Source organism: Quercus suber, unplaced genomic scaffold, assembly GCF_002906115.3.
Source record: "Quercus suber isolate HL8 unplaced genomic scaffold, Cork oak 2.0 scaffold_10, whole genome shotgun sequence".
Classification (NCBI taxonomy): domain Eukaryota; kingdom Viridiplantae; phylum Streptophyta; class Magnoliopsida; order Fagales; family Fagaceae; genus Quercus; species Quercus suber.
Window position 1 is genome coordinate 551,294 of NW_027069476.1, and position 25,111 is coordinate 576,404.

The 25,111-nt window shown below is 34.0% G+C and overlaps 2 protein-coding genes across 3 annotated transcripts; one reads left to right on the forward strand and one right to left on the reverse strand.

Moving 5' to 3' along the window:
• The first annotated feature begins 5,872 nt into the window (after nucleotides 1-5,872).
• Nucleotides 5,873-15,053, forward strand: LOC112010403 (homeobox-leucine zipper protein ATHB-15). 2 transcript variants are annotated; one of them, XM_024042743.2, is made up of 18 exons: nucleotides 5,873-7,352; nucleotides 7,745-7,904; nucleotides 8,134-8,234; nucleotides 8,341-8,431; nucleotides 8,748-8,843; nucleotides 8,935-9,048; nucleotides 9,138-9,221; nucleotides 9,379-9,534; nucleotides 9,645-9,719; nucleotides 9,894-10,000; nucleotides 10,088-10,280; nucleotides 10,999-11,184; nucleotides 11,328-11,408; nucleotides 12,104-12,238; nucleotides 12,330-12,655; nucleotides 13,310-13,415; nucleotides 13,953-14,102; nucleotides 14,688-15,053. In XM_024042743.2, exons 1-18 carry the CDS (start codon nucleotides 7,144-7,146, stop codon nucleotides 14,832-14,834), a joined length of 2,517 nt encoding a protein of 838 aa, XP_023898511.1. In that variant the 5' UTR covers nucleotides 5,873-7,143; the 3' UTR covers nucleotides 14,835-15,053. The 2 variants fall into 2 exon arrangements, with proteins under 2 accessions (XP_023898511.1, XP_065633636.1); XM_065777564.1 differs by lacking the exon at nucleotides 14,688-15,053 and adding an exon at nucleotides 14,508-14,642 and having other exon boundaries at nucleotides 5,874-7,352.
• A 4,963-nt stretch (nucleotides 15,054-20,016) lies between these two features.
• Nucleotides 20,017-20,586, reverse strand: LOC136069470 (uncharacterized). Its single transcript, XM_065778025.1, has one exon. The coding sequence runs from the start codon at nucleotides 20,584-20,586 to the stop codon at nucleotides 20,017-20,019; it is 570 nt and encodes a 189-aa protein (XP_065634097.1).
• Nucleotides 20,587-25,111: the final 4,525 nt, after the last annotated feature.

Here is a 25,111-nt window from a genome sequence, read left to right on the forward strand (position 1 = left end):
TCGCTCTATGCGATGATAAGAAAGAGAAAAGAAATATATATATATATATATATATATATATATATCTAATTTTATAAATAAATAAAAAAATTACCCTCTAAAAATAAAAATTTGAACATCTTGAGTTCCTAACTTTAAATATTTTTTAAAATCAACTTAAATAAACTTGAATATGATCCTCTTAACAATCTATTTTTACAAATAAAGTTATAATTAATTTATACTTTTGATCACATTTGCAAGTGAAATGGTTGAATTTGAATGTATTTTTAATTTGTTGGAGTATTTGTTAAGTGCGGATTGGGGCATGGGCCCGTCAACCAGTAATTAGTAAATTTTAACACTAAAAAACAATTAAATAATTAGACAAGGGACGATTTTTTTAAAACAAAAATAAAAAATTAGACAAGGGCTATGGGATAGAGGAGTGATTGAGTGAAGACAAAAACAAATATTAACATAACAAAAATTTTCTTAATAGAATTACAATAACCAATAGTTGTCAAAGTTGAGTTTGTTAAATAAAGTTACAATTATTTTTACTTTTGATCGTATGTGCAAGTGAAGTGGTTGAATTTGAATGTGTTTTTAATTTGTTATTTGTTAAGTGGGAATTGAGGCACATGCCAATTAGCCAATTAGTACAAAAACCTATAGTTGTTAAAGTTGAGTTGAATTGTTAAATAAAATAATTGTATAGAGTAAAGACATAAACTAATTGATAAAAGTATTCTAAGCAATAATAAATAAAGCTCACTTAACAACAATAATTAATACGCTTATTGTATTTTTATTTTTTTAATTTGAGATAGAAATCTCACTATTGCCTAATTTATGCATATATGTGTGCAAAACTCTTTCCAAGAGACTTGAACCTTGGCCTTTAGCCCCCCCCCCCTCACCTCATAAGAACTTGCATTTGTGAAGTAACTATCACGCTAAGGGTGCGTAACGACATTATATTTATAAAAAATAGATTATTTCCAAGATTTTTATCTTATCAATCATAATTAGTATGTTCATTATATAAAGAAACAATATATCAAATAAACTTATAGTTTATTTTTTATTATCATCTTAGTATTATGGACAAATTTGTAATTAAACCATGTAGGCCACAAAATTCATCCCTTGCTCAAGATTCATCTTCTTATTAATATCCCTAGAAAAAAAAAATCTTAGAATCACCACTGGTTTGTGTATGTTGATTTGGAATCCAATTCGAATGCTATTAGCTTAGGGGTGCAAAGAGGTTTTTGGCTATTGGGTCAGTGCTGATAACAATTGTTATCAGTGTAGATTTTGCGATTGTCCTTAGCATAGTTCAATTGAGTAAATGGGTGTTTAGGGCACAAGATTGTTGGTTTGAGCCTTTGTTAAGGTTTTGAGGACCATGTGGGGCTTGCAATTTGGGGAAGGGATGGTTGGGTTCATGCGAATTGATACTCTGTTTCTTTTACTGTAAAATATATTATGAAAATTATTTTCAACATTTGATGGTGTTTGTTGACCGGAAAACATATCTTAAAAACTTGTAAAATGGTTTATTGAATTTTATTTTATTGTAAACTATTTTGCATTCCAAACCATGTGTGAAACTCCACTATTCTCGTTTTCTTGCAAATCCCTCACCCTCTCTTCTATCTTTAGTGCACATAGAGGTGGTTGCTAGGGGTTTGTGGTGGTCGGCATGTTGGCATGAGGTCCACCCATTGTCATTGCCTTTAAGAGTCATCGCAAATGCGGGTGGGAGGAGCTCCATGGTGACACCTTTATAAGCCCATTGTGACGCTCTTGAAGACCCATCACATGTGAAAATAAACACTGAAATGTACATTTCAGTGTTTATTTTGTCATAAGAATACTCATCTTGTAAGAACACTCTTCACAAATTTGGATGGGAGGAGTTCTATAGCAACGATCTTTGTAGGATGTGGAATTTTTTAAAATGAATTTCGTATGCAATTCTGGTGTGCACGGTTATTAAGAAATTTTTGTTTGGGTTCCTGATTGATATATTTGAGAATTTGGTTAGTTTACTCAAAAAACAATTTTCACATTTTAAACAACTATTCACACATTTTCACCCACAGGTATATAAAAAACACTAAAAAAATTACAAAAATTCCATCTCAAACTACTCTACCAAACACTCCCAATGGGCTTTTGAATTCGGATTGTGTTTCTATGAAGAATATTTAATTATTATTATTTTTTAAAATTTTACATTGTACCATACACCTAAAAAACTTTTCACATATTTTTACACACATTTTCACCCAGCGCATATAAAAAACACTAAAAAAATTACAAAAATCTCATCTCAAACTACTCTACCAAACACCCCCAGTGGGCTTCTGAATTCGGATTGTGTTTTTATGAAGGATATTTAATTATTATTATTTTTTAAAATTTTATATTGTACCATACACCTAAAAAATGTTTTTCAAAGCAATCACGAAAAAGAAAACTTTTTCTCCCAAAACATTTTAAACTGAATAAAATTTATATTGGAAAATATTTTAGGACGTTACAAATAGTTACAAATAGAGACGAATCTCTTCAATTTTCATGCAATCCTTTTGTAGTGTGGAAACTAAATAAAATTACCTCATCAACGACCTTTGATAGAAGGGTTTGAATCAAAACACTACATAAAATTAGGGATGATAATCTAAATTTTCAAATATTAAGAGACAAAATCAAAATGGCCTTAAGTTTAGAGGGTACAATTTACAATTTAATGCATGGAGTTTGTACATTTATAAAAACAAAACAACATTTCCTAGTTATATTATGTAATAGGTACATACACATTCCTTTAAAAATAAAATACTAATAAATATTAAAATTAACATTATCATTAAATATTTATAAAATATCATCACATAACTAAAACTCCATATCTTCAAGATAAGAAGATTTACAAAAAGTTCGCAAGGGAAAGCTATTAATTTTTGCTTGAATCAAAATTACAAAAAGAAAAAAGGAAAAAAAAAAAAAAAAAAAAAAAAGGCCAACACAGATATACCTTGGGCCGAACTTTTGTTAGACCTGAAAGTGGAGAAAATACATCCTGTTTCGGGTGTATGTTTCCTCTCACTCACAGTTGGTGTGAGTGGGAGGAAGCATACACTCAAAATAGGATATAGTTGGGTTCGTGTTAAATAAATGTAATTTTACTATCATTAAATAAGAAATTTATGATTGAATTCTTTCTATGCTAAGAAGAAATATTTTGATCTAAAACATTTCAAAATTAATTAAATTGGTTTCTAAACTAATCAGCCTGCACATGTCTTGGATCGATATGTCAAGAACATTGTTTCTTATGTAACTTGAATAGAGAAAATTTCTAGTATGATTGAAGCCTCTTTAGCTTAAGATGTATTAAATTTATTTTTATTTTTAATGAAAGTTACAGTCTTTTTATAAATAAATAAAAAAGTTCCCAAACCTAACTTGATCCCTAAATTCTTACACTATTTTCTCCTCATTCTCTCATGGTAAATTGGTAATTAGAAACTAAGTTGGCCAATTTTGAAATGCATTCAATCTAACGAGTAATGTTAGGACCACATAAAGTTGCACAACTTTTATTACAACTAGTCACGTGTACAAATTGTGAGCGGTAAATGTGTGATGGTGAGTCCATGTGATGTGAGGACACACCTCTACCCCTCACAATTTATCATGTGGTTAGTTGTGACAAAAATTGTGTAATTTTATATAGTTTTAGTATTGCTCAAATCTAGCTGACATTAACCTAAACTTCATTGATGTTATCTGTATTTTACCTTAAATTTGAATTCTACTGTATCAAAAAAGGAAATCACATTCACTGGTATTTGATCAACATCTGATCGATGTTGAAAACCGACAAGAGAAGAAATTAAAACTCAATTGTATGAAAGCCATTGAGTTCAAAACTTGAAATCGCCACACCCATATAAAATTTTTGTGGTGTTTTGTACCCCAACCAAGAAGGATCATTTTTGTGATCCAGTCCACACAATATTGCAGTCACAAGACCCACAAACATTGACTGTGATTTCAACAGTTACGTATAAAACAAATGAAAGATACAACCAAATCCCCATCACTCAGCCCACAAGAAAAAAAAAAGAAAAAAAAAGGAAAATGCAGTTTCAACTTTCAACCACAAAGTGCAACGTGCAGAACTCTGCAAAACAGTCATAGGTATTGTTACCATCCTGTAATATCTAGTTTACTGTACATATATATGCGTATTTGTACTTTTAATAAGATACTACTATATCATCATCATCATCTAGTACAATGTGAGAAAATAATAATAATAATAATAATAATAATAATAAATAAAAACAGTACCAATTACCATGAACAAAAAGGATTATCCTAGACCCATCCAAAAAAAAAAAAAAAAAGATTATCTTAAAATAAAATTTTCCACCTGATATTTTTGACTTTTTCTGATACCCAAGCAGACAGACATGGAGACGATAAGGCCTGCTAACCCCCTTCATGTCCCTACAACTACAAGGCTACATATTACATCACACACCCACCATCCTATCACCACAATTTTTTTTTTTTTTTATGCCACATGTCATGTCAATTGTCATGTCATGTATGTGGGTATGTTATATTTTCCTGTTTAAATACGGATAGTCAGTGCTATGATGACGTAGCCTCTCATATGGGAAAATTTAAAAAAAAAAATTCTCAAAAAAATTTTAATATTTTTTTATTATATCTTTATTTATTTATTTTTTTGAAAAGCTTTAAAATCGAGACGCATGCAAAAACCTCATCATGGTGTCCTCTGTGTCCCACGCAAAGCCTCTCCCCCATGCCTTTTGTATTTTTTAAGCTTCTGATTCGCGCATTATCTTCTCTACTTGCACCCCTACTTGCACCAATTTACTTCCTTACCATTCACTTTTTTACTCCCCATGAACTTTCCGTCTCTTCTCATCATTCATTCATTTGACAAATTTAACCTCCGCAGCGGCTCTACAGCCAAACATTAGCAATATTATAATGCTAGTAGTGGGTTCCTTCCTAGTTCTAGTTATTTCCTTTCATAATGTTTGCCAGTAATAATGCAATAAGACTTCCACAGTTGGTGGAACTAGCAATAATGTAGTAAGACTTCCACATTTGGTGGAACTAGCAAGAAGAGCCATAACCTTTTTCTATTGAGGTGAGAATTCACAACTTGAAGTTCGATGGTGATTCGCAACTAATTATTACAGACCTCAATTTTTGTAGTTTTTACAATATATGGAAATTTAATCTTTGAAACCAATGAAGTAGCATATCAGGTCTGACTTGGTATTGTTTTAAACATGACAAACGTGAAGGCAATGGCCTAGCTCATGTCCTTGCCAAAAGAGCAATTTGTAGTGCTGATTTTGATGCCACGCTAAAATGTTTGTCGCTTGATTTGGTGACTAAATTCTAATGTGATTGTTTTTAGAGAATAAAAGCTTACTTTATTGGGAAATGTTTTACTGCATAATAGGTTATGTGACAGGAAAAAAAAAGTCACATGTGTTTAAAGGTCATGTGTAATACACATAATCAACTAGGCTCTTAAACATATATTGCTTTCTTTTATTGCTGTCGCGTCTTGTTATCGAATAAAAAATCTGAAATTTGAATATCTTTTATACCAAAAATCATTTGGTGCCTCGTTATATAACATACTAACATAGGTTTAATTTCTAGAGCAGTCAAGGGTAATTGAGTAATTCTTGGACTTCTGTAGCTTTGCGGGAAACTCCAATCTCAAACTGCGAAAATGGGCAAAAGGGTCATTACGAAGTGCCACCACTTTTGAAAAAAAAAGGGTAAAAAGAAAATAGAAATGCTCCATTTCCCTACACACACAGTGGAGTGCGAAGACCTCTGAGCCGAAAGTGACGAGCCAATGAAAACCCACAGAGCAAACGCAACAGCAACAACAACAACAATCAACAACAACAACAAACAACAACACAATGAAAACCAAAAGCAAACTACTTTCCTCTTCTGTCTTCCTCCTCACCTAGGGTTTTCCTCCTTTTCTAAAACATACTTTCCAAATTCCCATTTCCCATTTACCATTTCTCTCTTTTTTTTCTTGCTTCCAAAAACAAAAATAAAAAGAGGGTACAAATGGGTTTGATTTGAGCTCATGTCTTTTGCTTTGTTTGCTTGTTTGGTTTGGTTTTGGTGAAACCTATATTATCAAAATGTTTCAGCTGTTAGCAGAGGAATCTTCTTGGACCATGAGGATTGCTGAAACCGTGTCGTTTTGGCTGGTTCTTAAGCCGTAGTGTCTGAGATCGGCAAAAGGAATATTTTCAGTTTTCAGGGTATAAGCTTGGATCTTTTTCTGAGGTGGAGCTTAGAGAGAGAGAGATTCCGAGTTGGTGCTTTTGTGACTCGTTTCAAGGATTTAGCTGAGTTGGATCGGTAAAACTGCGAGCTTTGAATCAAGGCCGACATATATTAATATATCTTTTTTTTTTTTTTTTTGCTTTCTGGGTCTTTTGTTTTTGTTTTTGGTGTTTTTGGAAACAAAGTTTGGTAAAGGGACTAGTTGCTTCGAATGTTTTCCTGAGAGTTCTGTGGGGTTTTTAAGCTCTGATCTCGATAGATTTTATGTTGTCTTGTGTTTGGGGCTGTCTCTTATTGAGAAAACAAGGATAAACTACTACGTTCTTGTTAAGGATATTGGTGTCTCGGTTTTATCTATATCCTTGCATTTCTCAATCTCTGTATTCTAAGCAAAATTACATATATTTATATGTATATAGTTTGAAGACCCGGACACAAGATTGGAAAGTGCATTACTTTGCTTAAGACTTCAATTTATGTCCCTTTTTGTTGGTCTCTGAAGCTCTAGTAAGTGTTTGGAGTTTGTCACTTAGCAAGAGAAGCTACTTGTATTTTGTATAGCTTTTAGTTGTGGCCAAGTGCTTGGGATTGTAGTGCAGGAAGTAAAGCTACTTGGGTTTTGTTTAGTTTTTTGTGGGGTACTTGAATTTTTAGTTTGTGGCTGTGTTTTTGGGTTTGAAGCTCTAGAAGGTGTTTGAGATTGTGCTCTAGGAAGAGAGGCTAATTGGGTTAGTTTAGTTTTCATTGAGGAAGTTGAGCTTGAAGTGATTGGAGATGGCAATGTCCTGCAAGGATGGTAAGCAGAGTGCGATTGACAATGGCAAGTATGTCCGATACACACCTGAGCAGGTTGAAGCCCTCGAGAGGCTCTATCATGAGTGCCCAAAGCCGAGTTCGATTCGGCGTCAGCAGCTTATTCGTGAGTGTCCAATTCTCTCCAACATCGAGCCGAAACAGATCAAGGTCTGGTTCCAGAACAGAAGGTAATGTTGGTTGGTTTGGTTCCATAGCCAAAAGTTTATGATTTTATATATTTTTTTTCTCTCTCGTTGTCTGTTGAATTAGTAAAGGTGCAAAGAAACTGAATTTTGTGTCATTAATGGTAGATTTTTCCTTATTGGAACATAATGCAATCATTTGGTTCTTATTTGAGATGGGTTTTCCTTGTTGTCTATATAGATTATAAATTTTAGATTTTGATGAGAAATTTCTCTCTACTTAGTTCGGTGATGTATTAGGCCTAGTTTCCCAAACAATGAGAAATTAGTATTAGATTTAGTTTCTTTTTTTCCCCTTCCTTTCTTTAAGCTACCAATTGATTGTCTTGCTGTGCATCTGGTAACAATTTCATGCAATCTGTGTTTTGCTTTTGCAGATGCAGAGAAAAACAGAGGAAAGAGGCTTCGCGGCTTCAAGCTGTGAATAGGAAGCTGACAGCCATGAACAAACTTCTGATGGAGGAGAATGATAGGTTGCAGAAGCAAGTATCACAGCTGGTGTATGAGAATGGTTACTTCCGCCAGCATACCCAGAATGTAAATTATGCACTCTTTCATCACAGTATGGTTGCAGGAAAAATCATTGGAAAAGAGCAGAAAACTTGGAATATTAAAATTTCTTGTTCCAACATGATAATTACATTGCAAGATTGCATTTTTTTTTTCTTTCCCTAGAATTTGTCAGCAACCCAAAGTTAATTATTACTATTGTCGTCATTATTTTGTACTGTGTGTGAATTGTGATTGAGGGTTATTTATCTTACAGACAACTCTTGCAACCAAAGACACAAGTTGTGAATCGGTGGTGACTAGTGGTCAACACCATTTGACACCTCAGCATCCGCCAAGGGATGCTAGTCCTGCAGGGTTAGTGGGGATACAGTTGTTGGGTCCATTTCTGCCATTGTGCTTTGTGGTCACACATTGTTCTTTGTGCCAGTGGCTGATGAATTCATGCTTGTATTTTTTCCAGGCTTTTGTCCATTGCAGAAGAGACTTTAGCAGAGTTTCTTTCAAAGGCCACTGGAACTGCCGTGGAGTGGGTCCAAATGCCTGGAATGAAGGTATCTCTTTTCAATTTTTTTTCCTTCAAATAATTATTTAACTCAATGATTAACGTTGAAAGCTTAAATGATGGAACAACGAAAAAGTTAAGTTATAATAATTTTTTATTATCAAATTACAAACCTGGGTATTTGTTGCACTCCTCTGTAGTAAACCTCTAATTGCATTTTTTCCTGGTTAACTGGAGAAACAGTATAACCTAAATTTGCTGCAGTTGTTTAATGTTGTGTTTTTAGAAAATGGTCGCTACATATTGTTTGGTTGAACAAAGAGTTCTAATCTTTCTTCCTTATCATCCCTTTATGACATGCACAGCCTGGTCCGGATTCCATTGGAATCGTTGCTATTTCTCATGGTTGCACTGGAGTGGCAGCACGAGCCTGTGGCCTAGTGGGTCTAGAACCTACAAGGGTAAGTGCTTTGGGTTTCTAATTTGTTCTTTCGTATGTTATTCTTCTAGTCTGAGCTTATGAGATCGTATTGTTCACCATATGTCTTACAGGTTGCAGAAATCCTCAAAGATCGGCCTTCGTGGTTCCGCGATTGCCGAGCTGTGGATGTTCTGAATGTGCTCCCCACTGCAAACAGTGGAACCATCGAGCTGCTTTACATGCAGGTAAATACTAATTGTGATTTATATATAATGTTTGTCGGAGCCTTTTATACTAAATTGTTTATTGATCTCTTTATTTGTTGACGATATAGCTCTATGCTCCGACTACATTGGCGCCTGCTCGCGACTTTTGGTTGTTGCGCTACACTTCTGTTTTAGAAGATGGCAGCCTTGTGGTATGTGGTTCCAAAGTATTTGGACTTATGATTCATAGTCAATTCAACGGATTTGTAGACACAAACACATGTACACATGCACATGCATGTGTTTTGTTTTCCTCTTTCTAGGTTGAGTATAAATCAAGTCGTTCTCATAATTTAACTTGGTGCTCAGGTCTGTGAGAGGTCACTTAAAAATACTCAAAATGGTCCAAGCATGCCACCAGTGCAGCATTTTGTGAGAGCAGAAATGCTGCCTAGTGGGTATCTCATACGGCCCTGCGAGGGGGGTGGTTCAATCATACACATTGTTGATCATATGGATTTGGAGGTATAAAGTCTGCACATCTTGTATAATTTGATAATCTTTGGTTATGTTTTTTGTTTCTGGAGTACTGGCTAGAGGAATTATGACTTTTGCTTGCTTGTTTGATTAACTAGCCATGGAGCGTGCCAGAAGTATTACGCCCACTGTATGAATCATCAACTGTTCTTGCACAAAAGACGACTATGACGGTAAGATTAGCTTTCTACTTTTTGTTATATTGCAAGTTATGATTCTTTTACCACTGTCTGGGATGTATAGAATCATTATGGAAGTTTTGTTATTTACTTGAGAAATATGCAATTGTAAAATATAAAAGGTGGTTGGATTTCATATTCCAAATTGTGTGTGTTATCCTCATCCAGGCTCTACGCCAGCTGAGGCAGATAGCTCATGAGGTTTCTCAGTCAACCGTGACAGGCTGGGGCAGACGACCTGCAGCTCTTCGAGCACTGAGCCAGAGGCTGAGCAGGTTAACATGCTCTGTTCTAATTTGACATGATGTCTTGATTTTGTTAATTTCCTCTGCTGTTCAGAATATGACGAATATTTTCTGCAGGGGTTTTAATGAGGCACTTAATGGCTTTACTGATGAGGGTTGGTCAATGATGGGAAATGATGGCATGGATGATGTTACTATTCTTGTGAACTCTTCTCCTGACAAGCTAATGGGTTTAAATCTTCCTTTTGCCACTGGATTTCCAGCTGTCAGCAATGCTGTCTTATGTGCAAAAGCATCAATGCTATTACAGGTAACGATGCTTGTAACTTTACATTCCAAATTGGCTGTCAAAATATTTTATAGGAATTTCTAAGTTAAGTATGTTATTAATTACACTGGTTTTTTAGGTGAGTCACTTTTCAAATTTACAAGCACTGTCCTATTGTTATGGAAAACATTTGGCAATATCTCTTGCTTTTTTATTTCATGCAGTAACTAGGGAAAAGAATTAGGTTACCCTCTCCCCATCCCCCCTTCCTCAGCTTATGGGTATTTTCTTGCTGCCCATAGGCTATGGGGTAGTACACGAGATTCTTAAAATAAATAAATAAATCTTACTTTTAGTTCCTGGGCTGGATACTCTCAAGTATCAACCTCAACTGTTTGGGGTACACAGATACATATTTTCGTGTCTTTGAACCATCAGTAGCTTTCTTCTTGTCTTTATTCCTTTCCTGTCCAGAATCCTGATCTGTAACTATAAGGGAAGATTCTTGTTGCATTCAATCATAGTTTCACAATTATAATTGTATGATCTATAATGTTTTAGGTCAACACCAATAATCATTGTTTAGTATCTCTAATGTATTTAAAATAATCTTTAATGTTTTCTTTTTTATTTAAAAAACTATGCAAACTGGCCCTCAGAAGTGTTGAAAGGAGAGTTAGAAAAAACATTTGTAATTGCAACTTGCAAATTATTCTTCCTATTTTAATTTGGTACTTGGAACTGATTGTTGCCTTTTCAGAATGTCCCTCCTGCAATTCTTCTTAGATTCCTTAGGGAGCACAGGTCAGAATGGGCAGACAACAATATTGATGCTTACTCAGCTGCAGCTGTTAAAATTGGTCCCTGTAGCTTACCAGGGTCACGAGTTGGAAGTTTTGGGGGTCAAGTTATACTTCCACTGGCTCACACTATGGAGCATGAAGAGGTAAGCAATAATTCTAGAAAACTATTAAGGTCTTATTACATTATATTGTATTTTAATCCAATAGTGTGAAGCATGAGCGAGTTCTTTATTGTTATTATAATTATTATTCATGCATGTGATACTTAGTTCTTTGTACATTTTAGTTCTTGGAAGTCATTAAATTGGAAGGTGTGGGCCATTCTCCTGAAGATGCAATAATGCCTAGAGAAATGTTTCTGTTGCAAGTAAGTATTGTTTTTCTTTATTGCTTGTCTTTTGCTCCACCATGTAAGGATGGTGGTCATATTAGTTAACTGTGCCCTTATTATCCCTAGATCCAGCTGGGGGGCCTAGCTGCCATCCAAGATGAGCTCTAATATTTAGTCCAATTGGATTGTACCATCATAGGTTGTCCAGAATTTTTGCTCAATTTGGTCTGCTTTATGTTTTATTTTATGAAATTTCAAAGTGTTTGGATTGTCGTTTGGAATTGAATGGTTTGTTGTGGACAATAGAGCTGAAGCTGGAAATATAAAAGGATCTAAGTTTGTGATGAAGGAATGGATAATGCAGCTGACTTTGGTTGAATGAAAGAGAATAATATATTTGGGTCGATGTTTTTTCCCCTAGATTTCTATTCAAATTTTCTTGGTATTCCACTTGAAATATGGTTATTTGTTATCTTCAATAGCTGTAAGATTTTAATTGAAGAATATGGATATAAAAACCTGTGGTTATTATAAAACCAGTGGTTCCTATATACACAAGTAAAGGCAATTTGCATAAATAAGCCAAGAAGTGAAAATGGAAATAAACATCTTACAGCTCAAGTATTAGTAGACCAATTTCTTCTTGTTTCTGCCAATGGATTTGGTTGATTCTTTAACTGCTTTTGTTCCGGGCATCTTTCTTACTTTGTTTGCTTGTGCTGTCTCTTTAGCTCTGTAGTGGAATGGATGAGAATGCTGTTGGAACTTGTGCGGAACTCATCTTTGCTCCAATTGATGCTTCTTTTGCTGATGATGCACCTCTTCTGCCTTCTGGTTTTCGCATAATTCCTCTCGACTCTGGGAAGGTTAGCTTCTAAATTGCATATGCCAAGTACTGTTGTTTCTTGAATACCTCATCCTTGGAATTCTTAGTTAATGCAGTCTAAAATATTGCAGGAAGCCTCTAGTCCAAACCGCACACTGGACCTTGCGTCTGCTCTTGAGATTGGGCCAGCTGGTAATAAAGCGTCTAATGATTATTCTGCTAATTCTGGCTGTGTGAGATCCGTGATGACAATAGCATTTGAGTTTGCTTTTGAGAGCCACATGCAAGAACATGTAGCATCCATGGCTCGGCAATATGTCCGAAGTATTATATCATCAGTTCAGAGGGTGGCATTAGCACTATCTCCTTCTCATTTAAGTTCACATGCTGGTCTTCGGACCCCACTGGGTACTCCTGAAGCTCAGACACTTGCTCGTTGGATCTGCCAGAGTTACAGGTTTGTCAGTTATTATTTTTTAACCTTTATTCATGAACATAATCAGAGCATCCCTCTGCCAGGAGGTTGGGGGATTGCAGGGTGTTACCTTGCATGCTTTGCTTCTTGCTTCTTGCTTCTTGCTTCTTGTGAAATGTTAATATGTTGAATATCATCAATTTGTTTTCCTCCCTTGAGAACACCCTAAAGGATGATGTCTTATTTCATTTTGGAAATCAATAGCAAAATGGTAGTACAAGATTCTGTCTTACTGTTAGCGAGTGACAGGCATTGATGAAGCAGGACATTGATGTGTTTTACCAGATGTACTTGACTGACACTGAGAAGTATGTAGTTAGATAATTGGTGCTGCCTATGCAATTAAATTCGAAGTTGTAGAAAGAGATTGTTGTCAGTCGAGTAATAGTGGTACTGGATATGGTTTCTTGCATGCTTAAAGGGCCTGCGGGGTCAATTTATCTTTTGCATTTTTCACTAATACAACACCAGAATGTAATAAGTTGTTAGGAAGTGGTGTGAATTTAATGGGATTTTTTTAACCCTTCTGGGCTAAGTGGCTTTGTATGGGAAATTAAAAAAAAAAACTGTTATATATATATATATATATTTTATTCCATGGTCAGATAAGGTGGCTGACTCTTTCAAATTATGCAGATGCTACATGAGTGTAGAGCTACTCAAATCTGGCAATGAAGGGAGTGAATCCATCCTCAAAACCCTCTGGCATCACTCAGATGCAATAATGTGTTGCTCTTTGAAGGTGTGCATGAAAGTTACTTTGCTAACAAACCCTCTCCCAAATTCTCTCTCTCTCTCTCTCTCTCTCTCTCTCACACACACACGCCCAGTAGTTAACAATATGACTACTCAAACTGGGGATCATGCTATTAATCTGGCACCATATTACAATGGATAATTCTGACTTTTGAAACTCTCCAGTACTGACAAGTGAGATACTAGAAAAAGTCTTTGCATTGGCATGAATTATTTAAGTTATGAGACATTTTAATGAGGCACCTCTTCTAATAGCTTTATCTGTCAAAAGTATTATTGTGCCTTTTTCCTGGATAAGTGCATCAAACAATTTAGAGATCATTTCTTGACCACCATGCCAAATTAAATGTCAATTTTCCATGCCTAGAATGTGAGATAGAATGATGATTCACAATTCAAAATTTGTTTGATTTATATTTGCTGTCTTCACAATTTTTGTATGTAGAAATGATTTTCAATCCATAGAGCCTAGAGTTCAATCCTTAGTCTTTAAGCAAGTGACTCTGACATTCAATTTATGCAGGCATTACCAGTTTTCACATTCGCAAACCAGGCAGGGCTTGACATGCTAGAGACCACCTTGGTTGCGCTGCAAGACATAACTCTGGAAAAGATATTTGATGATCATGGCCGAAAAACTCTCTGCTCAGAGTTCCCACAAATAATGCAGCAGGTATGGCAAAAATTCTCTAAAATCAGTATCTTTTAATTTCGTGTTCTTAGTAATTGAAACCAAAAGTAAATTTGCTCATGTAGAGCTAGCATAGGCCCTCTTTGAAGTCATTCCAAAATACAGAACTCCTTGCCAATACCATTTAATAAGAGTACAAACAGTGCTTTTATGTGGTCCATAGTTTCTTGTACATGTTGTAGTATATAGATCCATTTGGGTCAATAAGTTATAATATCAGGTCCTTTTAGTTCTACCTGAGAAACTACTTAGATGGTGGATAGCTTTTGTTTGGCCTTTGGCTTTAAGAATTTTGTAAATGCTGGTAGTAAATTGTTATATAACAATCAGGATTAGATTTTGATAGATTTTTAACATTGTTTTTATTTATTTCTATCGTTTTGGTAGGGCTTTGCTTGTCTCCAGGGCGGTATCTGTCTCTCAAGCATGGGCCGACCAGTCTCATATGAGAGAGCAGTGGCTTGGAAGGTTCTGAATGAAGAAGAGAATGCTCATTGCATCTGCTTTATGTTTGTGAACTGAATAGATTTTTAACATTGTTTTTATTTATTTCTATCGTTTTGGTAGGGCTTTGCTTGTCTCCAGGGCGGTATCTGTCTCTCAAGCATGGGCCGACCAGTCTCATATGAGAGAGCAGTGGCTTGGAAGGTTCTGAATGAAGAAGAGAATGCTCATTGCATCTGCTTTATGTTTGTGAACTGGTCTTTTGTATGAAATCGGATCAGTGAGAGATCAAATGCATTATAGAACTCCAGAAACCCCTTGTGTTATATTGGCTTGTTAGTCTTTTTGCTGCAAAACCTTGTTTCTGAATTAAGACCTTATGTATTAGCCTTCCTTTTGTTGTAATTGTAAACTTAAACTAATACATGTACCTTGGTATGTCATGCTTTAATCAGTTTATTGATGCTAACAGTGCTGGTTTGTCTTCAAGCTCTCAATCCATAACTTGAACAAGGAGGTTTAGATCTGGGATCCGGGTATGTGATTGATTTTCCGAACATGTAACTAACTCCCGGTCCCGGGTCTGTGGTTGATTTTCCGTACATGCAACTAACTAGTAGGTCCACGCAGTTTGATTTTGCTTTGAAAATGGTCCTACACTTCTATCTATCTTCCTAATGAATCATGGATATCACTAAGTGCCAATAAAATGGCTTTTTTGCCCCTCGCGTAATGGCTAGATTAGTTACAGATGTTGATAAAAGGGTTATTTTTAATACAGATTAAAACTTGGTGGGTTAAATGAGAAATTCCAAATTTAAGGCACTGCAGTGAAAAAATAATTTTTGAAGTTTAAGTAGCAACAGTATAATTGAATCTTATTCATAGTATAATAAATAAATAAATAAAAAATGTACATTTTATATTCATCTCCCTGGTTAGTTGCATGTCAGTACAAGGACTTTTCGTTGAAACGCTGATGGTTGATATGTTTTGTTGAATCTTGTATGCAAGTTATAAATAATGGAGTAATGGGTCATGAATAGTTGCGGTGTGGCCCGGCTGCGACAAAGGGGTGGCACTTGGGTTGGGTGAGAAGATTTGAACGTGTGACATATACTTTGATGGCCGATGTATTGCCCTTTTATATTTGAGTATTTATGTTCAAATTTTAGGTTCAAGCCACATTTTGATCGTTACTATCTAACAAAGTTATGGCCATGACGACGAATGCATACTTAATAGGGTTGAGTTATTTGTAAAAAATTAACGAAATGCATAATGAATTGTTCTTGAATTCATGGTGTGGTTCCGTAACTGTTCTTGAATTGACTTGTGCATAATGATGAGTGTTGATGTGCAGAAATCTTCAGTGAGCCTCGTGTCTAAACACAACATGGAAAGACCTACAAGAAGAAAATCATAGAGGAGGGAAACCGGTATGGGACCGACCTAAGTGCCATTGATACTTTGATACCTTAGAATTTGGGTAGAAATATAAGATTATAGAATGAGTGGGAGCTGCTCTCAAACCCTTTGCAAATGGGCTGGTGTTGCCTTTATATATAGGCAACTTGAGTGACGGTTGCCTTTACAATGGTCCCATACTCCCACTACATATATGGAATGCAATTAATACACTAATTGTAATGGCCGCAGGATTGTTGGGATACATGATAGTTCAAAACAATCATGAATTAATAGCATATTAAATGTATTTTGCTGGTTACACTTTCATTTTCTAGTTCATCTGATTGTATAGTCATTCATTTAGGTGGACGAGTTTAAATATAGTTAGTTACGGTAAGGATGATATGTCTCATTTCATAATTGGAATACAATTATTATATTTGTTGTTACGGTCTCAGGGTCATCGGCATAAGTGACTATTTAGAGCAGTCATGAATTAATGACATATTAAATGTATTTTGTTGGTACACTTGTCTTTTCTGGTCTAGTTAACTACGTATTCATACTTATCATTTAGGTAAATGAGTTTGGGTGTAGATAGTTATGATGAGAATGATATGTCTCATTTCATAATTAGAATACATCTATTATACTAGTTGTTATGGTCGCAGGGTCATTTGGAGATTCTGGACAAGTGACTGTTTGGAATAGTCATGAATTAATGAGATATTAAGTGTATTATGTTGGTTATTCTTTTTTAATCTAATCTAGTTGACTCATGGTCATTATTTAGGTGGACACAATTAAAAATGATGCCATGAAATATGGAATCATGATACTATAAATTTTAATTTTATTATCAATTGGAGTGACATTAATAATATTTATTGTCATAAATTTTTGGTTAGAAAATTAGTAGCAACTTTAAAATTTTTCTTACTTTTAGTCTATTTTGTTTAGAAATGTGTTACGTCCAAAATATTTTCACAATACTTACATAACAAATCATAGGTGGTAAGTTGTTATTAGTTCTAATTTGAATTTACAACTTAAATTACTTTTTTGTCCAAATATAACTGCAAATAACAACATAATACTTAAGATTTGTTGTGAAAATGTTGTTGACATAGTATTTCTCTTTTGTTTATATACAACTTTTTACAACTTCAAATTTTCAAAGCTCACGTAAATTTTAACTAATTTTCAGCCAAAAAAGAAAAAGAAAAAACCACACCTAAATAAGCTAATGCTAAACAGATACAAACAGTTATCTTATCACTTTCCACCATTTATGTGGAAGAAAAGGTATCATTTTATTTGAGGACCATCTGCAAATCAAACTGCCAAAGGCGCTCAAAAGAATATCCCACTATTTTCACGTGATGAGTGCACAAAAGGGTTTGATGGCTGATATGATAAACACACCCCAAACCACCCCCCCCCCCCCCCCTTTTTTTTTTTTGTTGTTGTTGTTGAGAAACCTGATATGATCAACCTGGATGCAACCGATTAATGAGAATATATATTATAAGATATTAAGATGTCAATTTTCATTTATTTGGTAACTTTCATGTCTATTAGGCTCATAAATGTAGTAATTAAAAGGCTCATAATTGATTTGCTTTTGGCTCTTGCTGAGAATTTGATGCCTTTGATGGTACTTGTGTCACCATTTCCATTTGTTGCTGTTGTTGTTGAGGTGCTTCTTTAGTCTGAGGAGCTTGTTGAGATGCATTTCCATTCTTTGATTTAGAAGCACTCGCTTGTGTAGCTTGAGTATCAACACCTCCTGTTTTCGATTTTTTCCCATGCATCCATTCTGGAAATCAAGAAAAAAGAGAGCTACTTCAAATTTTATTCTCTAAAACTTACAAATTGCTATTTTAGATTTTAAACACTACAAAAATAAAATTTAGCAACCCATTTATTATGTTATTGATATAAAATTACATTCACTATAATTCAATAGTTGGAGGAAGATGATTTAAACCATGGATGTTTTCTTTGAAAATACTAAAAATTGTCAATCAATTGAGTTACAAAGTTCTTGACAATATTATGTACATTCATTGTCATTGCACTTTGTACGCTTACTATAGAGAAAATGGTAATAACTTAATATTTTCCTTTAAATAACAGGTCTAAACATTGTAGCAAAGAAAAATATGTGAACATATTTCTGATCATACCTTTAACTTTCTTCATTTTTTTGTTGAATATGAAGATCAATTAGCAAAGCCCCTATTTATAAAGAATGATTCAATTATTCTATTCCTTGTTAATCAAAACTATCCTTTTTTTTTTTTTTTTATAAGACTCAAAACTATCCTTGATTTAATTGGAAATGCAACACGTGTATATTATTAATTCCATATCACTAATGTTATTTCTAACATGCTCATGATTAACTACAAATAATAATGAAGTGACATGCTAAAAATTTATGATTGAAGTCTGCAAAAAGAAAAAATTTCCACTCGCGTAATGGCTAGATTGGTTACGTACGGCCGGATATGGATTAAAGGATCATTTTGAAAAAAAGATTCAAATTTAGTGGGTTAAAATGAAAATTTTAATACTCAAGGTATTGATTTAAATGAATATATATTCAAGCTACACATAGTGTAACTCTTTTAGAGTGGTAACTTTTTCTAACAATTGATATATTGTATTTCCATCTAGAAGAATACCATATGGACAATATTTATTATTGATTTTTTAGATGCCTTTCTTTCTAATCTTATAAAATATGGTTAGAGTCTTGAACTGCCTCTTCTATATTGATGATGTACTCAGAAAATGTGACGTTAGTTTTTTTTCCCAATTTTTGATTAGTTACCACTATGAATTGAATGTAACAAATTCATAATTATAGGTTTATTTTTTCTTCTAATAGCGGGCAGTATTAGAAAGTCATTCATACACAAGTGATGGAGCCAAAACATGGCAAGTCTGCTAATATAACGAGTTTTGGTTTATTTATGAATTATGATTAATATTGTGTCTACTATATTTTTATAACAAATCATAAATAGTATGTTATTTTGGGTTTTAATTTGAACCTATTATTGATATCACTTTTTTTTTTTACTTACAAATAACAGTCTACAACATAAAATTCATCGTAAAATTACTTTAAAAATATTATAAACCTAGCATTACTTTTTATTTATACATAATTTTTTTTGAGTCGGAGTTTGATTGTTACATCCAACAAAATAAACATAAAGGGAGTATATGTAAATGAGAAAAAGGAAAAACTATAATTTCACAAATACAAGTAAAATGAAAGTACTTTATTGAAGAGAATCTAGAGATACATGATTAATATTCTAGCACTCACAAACTAGATATGCCTCGTTACAAATACTGACCCTGAAGTTAGAGTAAAAGTGAGGAACATATGGTGGCAGCTCTTCACAACATCTAACAACTAAAGCCTTTGTTACTCACAGATTGTAAGTTTAATATAACACAATCACTGACGTTAATTTGGCATATACGTAATTGTTGGATGACCATATTTATAGTCTACATGCGTGAACTAGCAAGGGAATAAGAAAGACTGACAGAGTGCCCATAACCCAAAAAAGGAAGGTAAAAAAGAAGGGTGAAAAGCTTGTAAATGAGCATTTGGTCCAACCCATAAAAACCTTGGAGGGGTGAGATTAAGGTTTTGAACCTCGTTTACAACATAACCCTAGAAGGTACAAGAGATGGGAAAGTCTGAACCAAATCATGCAAGGAATTGTCAAAAAGCCCCATAGAAGAAAGATGCACTAAAACTTAGGACTAACTCAAAAAAACCTGGTAAGGGAACTAAATGGTTGGTCCACAAAATAGATGGTGAAAGAGTATCCAAGCATAAGGAGGGACATCTGGATTTTCATTGCGGAATTAGCAAAATCCAAGTATAGGGCTTTAAAAAGGGTTTAAATGGAGAAATATATATACTAGTTAGAATAGAGAAGGAACATGTTCATAAATATATAGAATCATGTCCCTCCGAAGATAGATAGGAATGCAAGAGCCTTTTAAAGGCTCAATTGGCCATTGTGAGATCACTGATCTCCCTTGTGATCGCTGGAATACAACTTGAACTTCGAGCAATCCCACCCTTCTTTAGCCCTCCTTTGTCTCTAGGACTAATAGACTTAGCCCTCACACCTCTCCCTTCCAATTTGCTCTTCTTCAACATTTGCCTCATGGCGTCAGCTTGGAACAAAACTGGATAAGCCCTACCAAACTTGTTAAACTTAACACATGCACTCATATGTGCACTCAAGGCCTCTTCTCTCTTCCCTCCATTCTTCTCCATCTCTTCCTTCACTGCTTCAGTACACAGCCCACATATCCACTTCCCGGAGAACTTGTTTCGCACCTTCTCAATGTACTCCGGCGTGCACTCCTCGCACATGCCACAGCACTCGCACCTTGCATCTTCAACCTCGGATATTGGTGGGAGTGCTGTTAAATCAATCCCTTCTTTGCTAAGCTCGAATGAAATGTCTGAGACTGTTCTTTTAAGGCCATCGGATGAGAGTCTCGGTGGCTTGGAGAAGTTGTTGCTCCTAGTGTAAGAGCTAGCAATAGCCTCTCCATGTGGTGCCATGATAAACAATACGATAACTTTCTTAAAGGAACAAAGAGATCACACAATAAGAGCAATTGAAATGACTTTGATGAGTGGTATAACTTTGAACACTTATCTCAAGATGGAAGAAGGAAATTACAGCACTACTCTTATTTATATTAGTTCTACTCCTTTTTTTTCAGAACCTAAACAGTGAATTTATGTGGATCTAGGAAACTCACATGTCAATATCAACGTAAGCGTGAAAAGTGGTGAATATGCTCGATTTTTCGTGAAAAGCAAGTTGTTCTGCTTCTTTTTTAAGTTTGAAATAACTATGCATATAAGTTTGGAACTGACCACTTCTGGCTGTGATTCCATGAATGTGTTAAGATATTTTGCTTCTTCACTTTAATTTTATTGGATGATAATAACAAGACGGGTGTGGCTCTCCATAGCCGTACCGTGCCTGGCTTTGCTTTTATGCAGTTGGTTCATCAATGACCTGCTAGTATAATTGTACTAGAGATCAACTAGTCTTGCTCTTAAACAGGAGGGGTACATTAGTACATAATCCACTGATAATGTAGGAATTTAAAAGAAAAAAGAAAAAAGAAAAAAGAAATGTTATTTATAGAGGTTATATAGTATAATTGGTAGTATTTTTAGCATTTCATAGACCAAATATTAAGTAGTTCTCTAAAAAAATCTTAGAACTTAACTGACTCGTTCAACTTAATTGATACATTCGAGTGTTTCTAATATAAACACAGTGTCTTTTTCTTCCTTTTTTTTGGTTTGAAATCTCCTTTCCCTTTCGTAAATATATGTGCCATTAAAAGAAAACGACTTTCACATTCACGAGTGTGGCTACCCTAGCCATATAAATCTAACTGCTTTTGTAGGGTTGAAATGAAAGAAAAAGACTGCTTCAAATGGTCTTTCTCTTCCCTACAACCATAACCTCAAGTTAATCACGAGCAAATATATCATCCATGAGAGAAACATAGAGGTTCATAAAGTTGGTTATGACAAGAAGCCTATAATAAGAAAGTTTGAACCTTTTTGAAGTCGGTTTCCACTAAAGTAAAAAAATGACAGATTTAAATTTGTTGGTTATTACAATAGTATTTCTAATAATGAGATTGTCAAAATATTAAATTTATTATATGATTATTAAATAACTATCTAGAAATATCTTATTATATAAAAGTAAATATATGTTTATTTAAGAGTAAATTAGCTAGAAATATCTTAACCAAAACCTTTAAGCCAACAGTCTCTAATGTCAGTTGTCATTCAGGCCCGTATACATCCGGGCCCTATATATCATCCTCCATACCTGCTAACTTTTTTTTTGGGTAGATGCGATAGAAGTTGAATATATGACATTCACTTTATTATAATTGTTTTCCATCGTCAGGCTAAGACATCAATCAGTTTATGATGTAGGATGAGACATCCAAGCCTCAAATATCATCCTCCATACTAGCTAATTTTTTTTGTTGGTAAATATGATAGAAATTCAATCTATGATGTTCACTTTATGATAATTATTTTTTATCATCAGGTTTAGACATCAATCAGTTTATGGTATAAGCGGGGTTTGAACCAAATCTTTCAAGTCAATAATCTCTAGTTCAATTGCCATTCAAGCCCCACATATGTCATCCTCCATACCATCATTTTTTTTAACAAATATAATAGAAGTTCAATCTATGACGTACATTCTATAATAATTGTAATTTTAATTATTAGACTAAAATATCAATCAATTTAAAGTGTAAGCAAAGTTCAAATTCTAGATTTGTTATTAAACAACAAAAAACTATTATCAATACTTCATTATAACTGTTTTCTATCATTAGGTAAGATATCAATCGGTTTATGGTGTGGGATGAGACATCCATGCCCCATATATCATCCTCCATACTAGCTAAATTTTTTTTGGGTAAATATGATAGAAATTCAATCTATGATATTCATTTTATGATAATTGTTTTTTATCATCAACTTAAGACATCAATTAGTTTATGGTATAAGCGGGATTTGAACCAAATCTTTCAAGTCAATAATCTCTAGTTCAATTGCCATTCAAGCCCCTAAATGTCATCCTCCATACCATCATTATTTATTTATTTTTTTTTACAAATATAATAGAAGTTCAATCTATGACGTACATTCTATAATAATTGTTTTTTATTTTATTATTAGACTAAGATATTAATTAGTTTATGGTGTAGGCAAAGTTCAAACCCTAGATTTGTTATTCAACGGCGAAAAACTTTTATCAGTTAAGTTAAATAGAACTTACAATATTAACTAACTTATGGGGAAAAAATAATTTTAAAAAGATTAAAAATACAAAAAAATAATAACCATAAAAATTTACAAAGTGTTTTATAAAAAATAAAATTAAATTAAAACTAAAAGCTTCTCTTTTGTCAACATCTTAACCCACATTCATTAATAAAAGAAAAGTGGTAACCCATTGATTAAACAAATTGAGACCTATTGCTTACCGCCTTCCCATATTAGAAAAAGTTATTTTATGAGATATTTTTATGAGACTTTCCTTTCACAATCTACAATATTAACTAAATTATGGAGAAAAAATAATTTTAAAAAGATTAAAAATACAAAAAAATAATAACCATAAAAATTTACTGTAAGGTTAAATTTAATCAACCATCTTGTTGGCTTTATTCCGTGCCAATTTGCTTGTATTTCAGCACTTAGAAACCTTGTATTTAGATAAGATTCATGTAAGAGTAGTGAGTGAGAGAGTGTGAAGAAATGCTCAAGATTGTGCAAGGATACTGGGATTCGCGATTGGGATTCGCAGGTGACTCGCGACTGGCAAGCTGCCAACTGCAGCATACGAGTGAAGCGCGCGAGAAGATGAACAATGACACTAGCTGGTGCACTACAGGACAAAAGATCCAGCCTGACCATTCTGTTATCTCGCGGCTTGAACTCGCGACTCAGTCAAGTGGCGAGGCCAAGCCGCCAACCAGCTCTGTTTTAAAAAGCTTGATTCTTCGCATTCCTATCTTACCCTAGTATAAATACCCCTTATACCCACGAAATGTAGAGAGCTTTCAGAGAGAATTTTGAGGGAGAAACCCTAGAGAAAAACAAGATTGATTCATTCACAATCTTCACATAGAAACTCTTCAAATTCCTTTACTCCCACCCTCTCTATTGATACATCCTTGAAAGGTTCTTGACCAAATCATTTTCTCACCATACCCACGTCTGTGAGAAGGTCTTTTGGTGTTAAGAGAAGCAGTTTGGAAGGGACCAATGGTTATTGGTTGATGCTATGGTTTATAGCGGAATCCGGTAAGCTAGAAAAGACAAAGGTTCGGCATAACCTCATTGGAGTAAGAAGCTTGGAGGACTTATGTACCTGAATAGATTAGGCTTGGAGGGTCTATTGCTATTCATGTTCCCAACTTCATTTTCTAGTGGATTATTGACCGCTTGGAGGGCGGCCGAGAGGTTTTACACCGAGGGTTTTAGTTTCCTCTTCAATAACACATCGTTGTGTTGTCCTTGTATTTGCATCTCTCTTCCCTTAATCTTTACCATTTAATTTCTATTGTGGATGTGATTTTAATTGATTTAGATTGTTTATCAATTTTGATATAAGCTTGTTATCATTTTCCGCACATACATTATTTGATATAAGCTTGAATTGATAATTTGTATTTTGGGGGTCTAAATGTTCATAGTGTTTTTATACACTATTTGAACTTTCATTTACAAAGTATTTTATAAAAAATAAAATAAAAACTAAAAACTAAAAACTTCTCTTTTGTCAACATCTTAACCCACTTTTATTAATAAAAGCAAAGTCGTAACCTATTGACTAAACAAATTGAGACCTACTACTTACCCCCTTCCCATATTAGAAAAAGTTATTTTATGAGATATTTTTATGAGACTTTCCTTTCACAATCTACAATATGAACTAACTTATGGGGAAAAAATAATTTTAAAAAGATTAAAAATACAAAAAAAAAAAAAAAATAGCCATAAAAATTTACAAAGTATTTTATATAAAATAAAATAAAATAATAACTAAAAACTAAAAACTTCTCTTTTGTCAACATCTTAACCCACTTTCATTAATAAAAGAAAAGTGGTAACCTATTGATTAAACAAATTGAGACCTATTGCTTATCTCCTTCCCATATAATTAGAAAAAGTTATCTTATGAGATGTTTTTATGAGACTTTCCTTTCATAATACCCATGGGTTCCACATACTATGAGAGGATAATCTCATTAGACTGTCTCATGAAAACTCTTTACCCAAGCATTGTTTCATGTGCTAATTGTGGGCCCACACAATTTCAGCCCCCCACCCTTAGTTGAAGCACACAAGCCCAACCTAATCCATGATAAAAAGTCCAAGGTAAATTCAATTAAGTTTGAGCACTCACACCTATATATGATACTAGTTAGTGCACTTGCACAAATAAGCTTATGCTATTTGTATTGTTCAACAAAAGATGTATGTTAGTGATAATACACTAAAAGATAATTAAAAATTACAA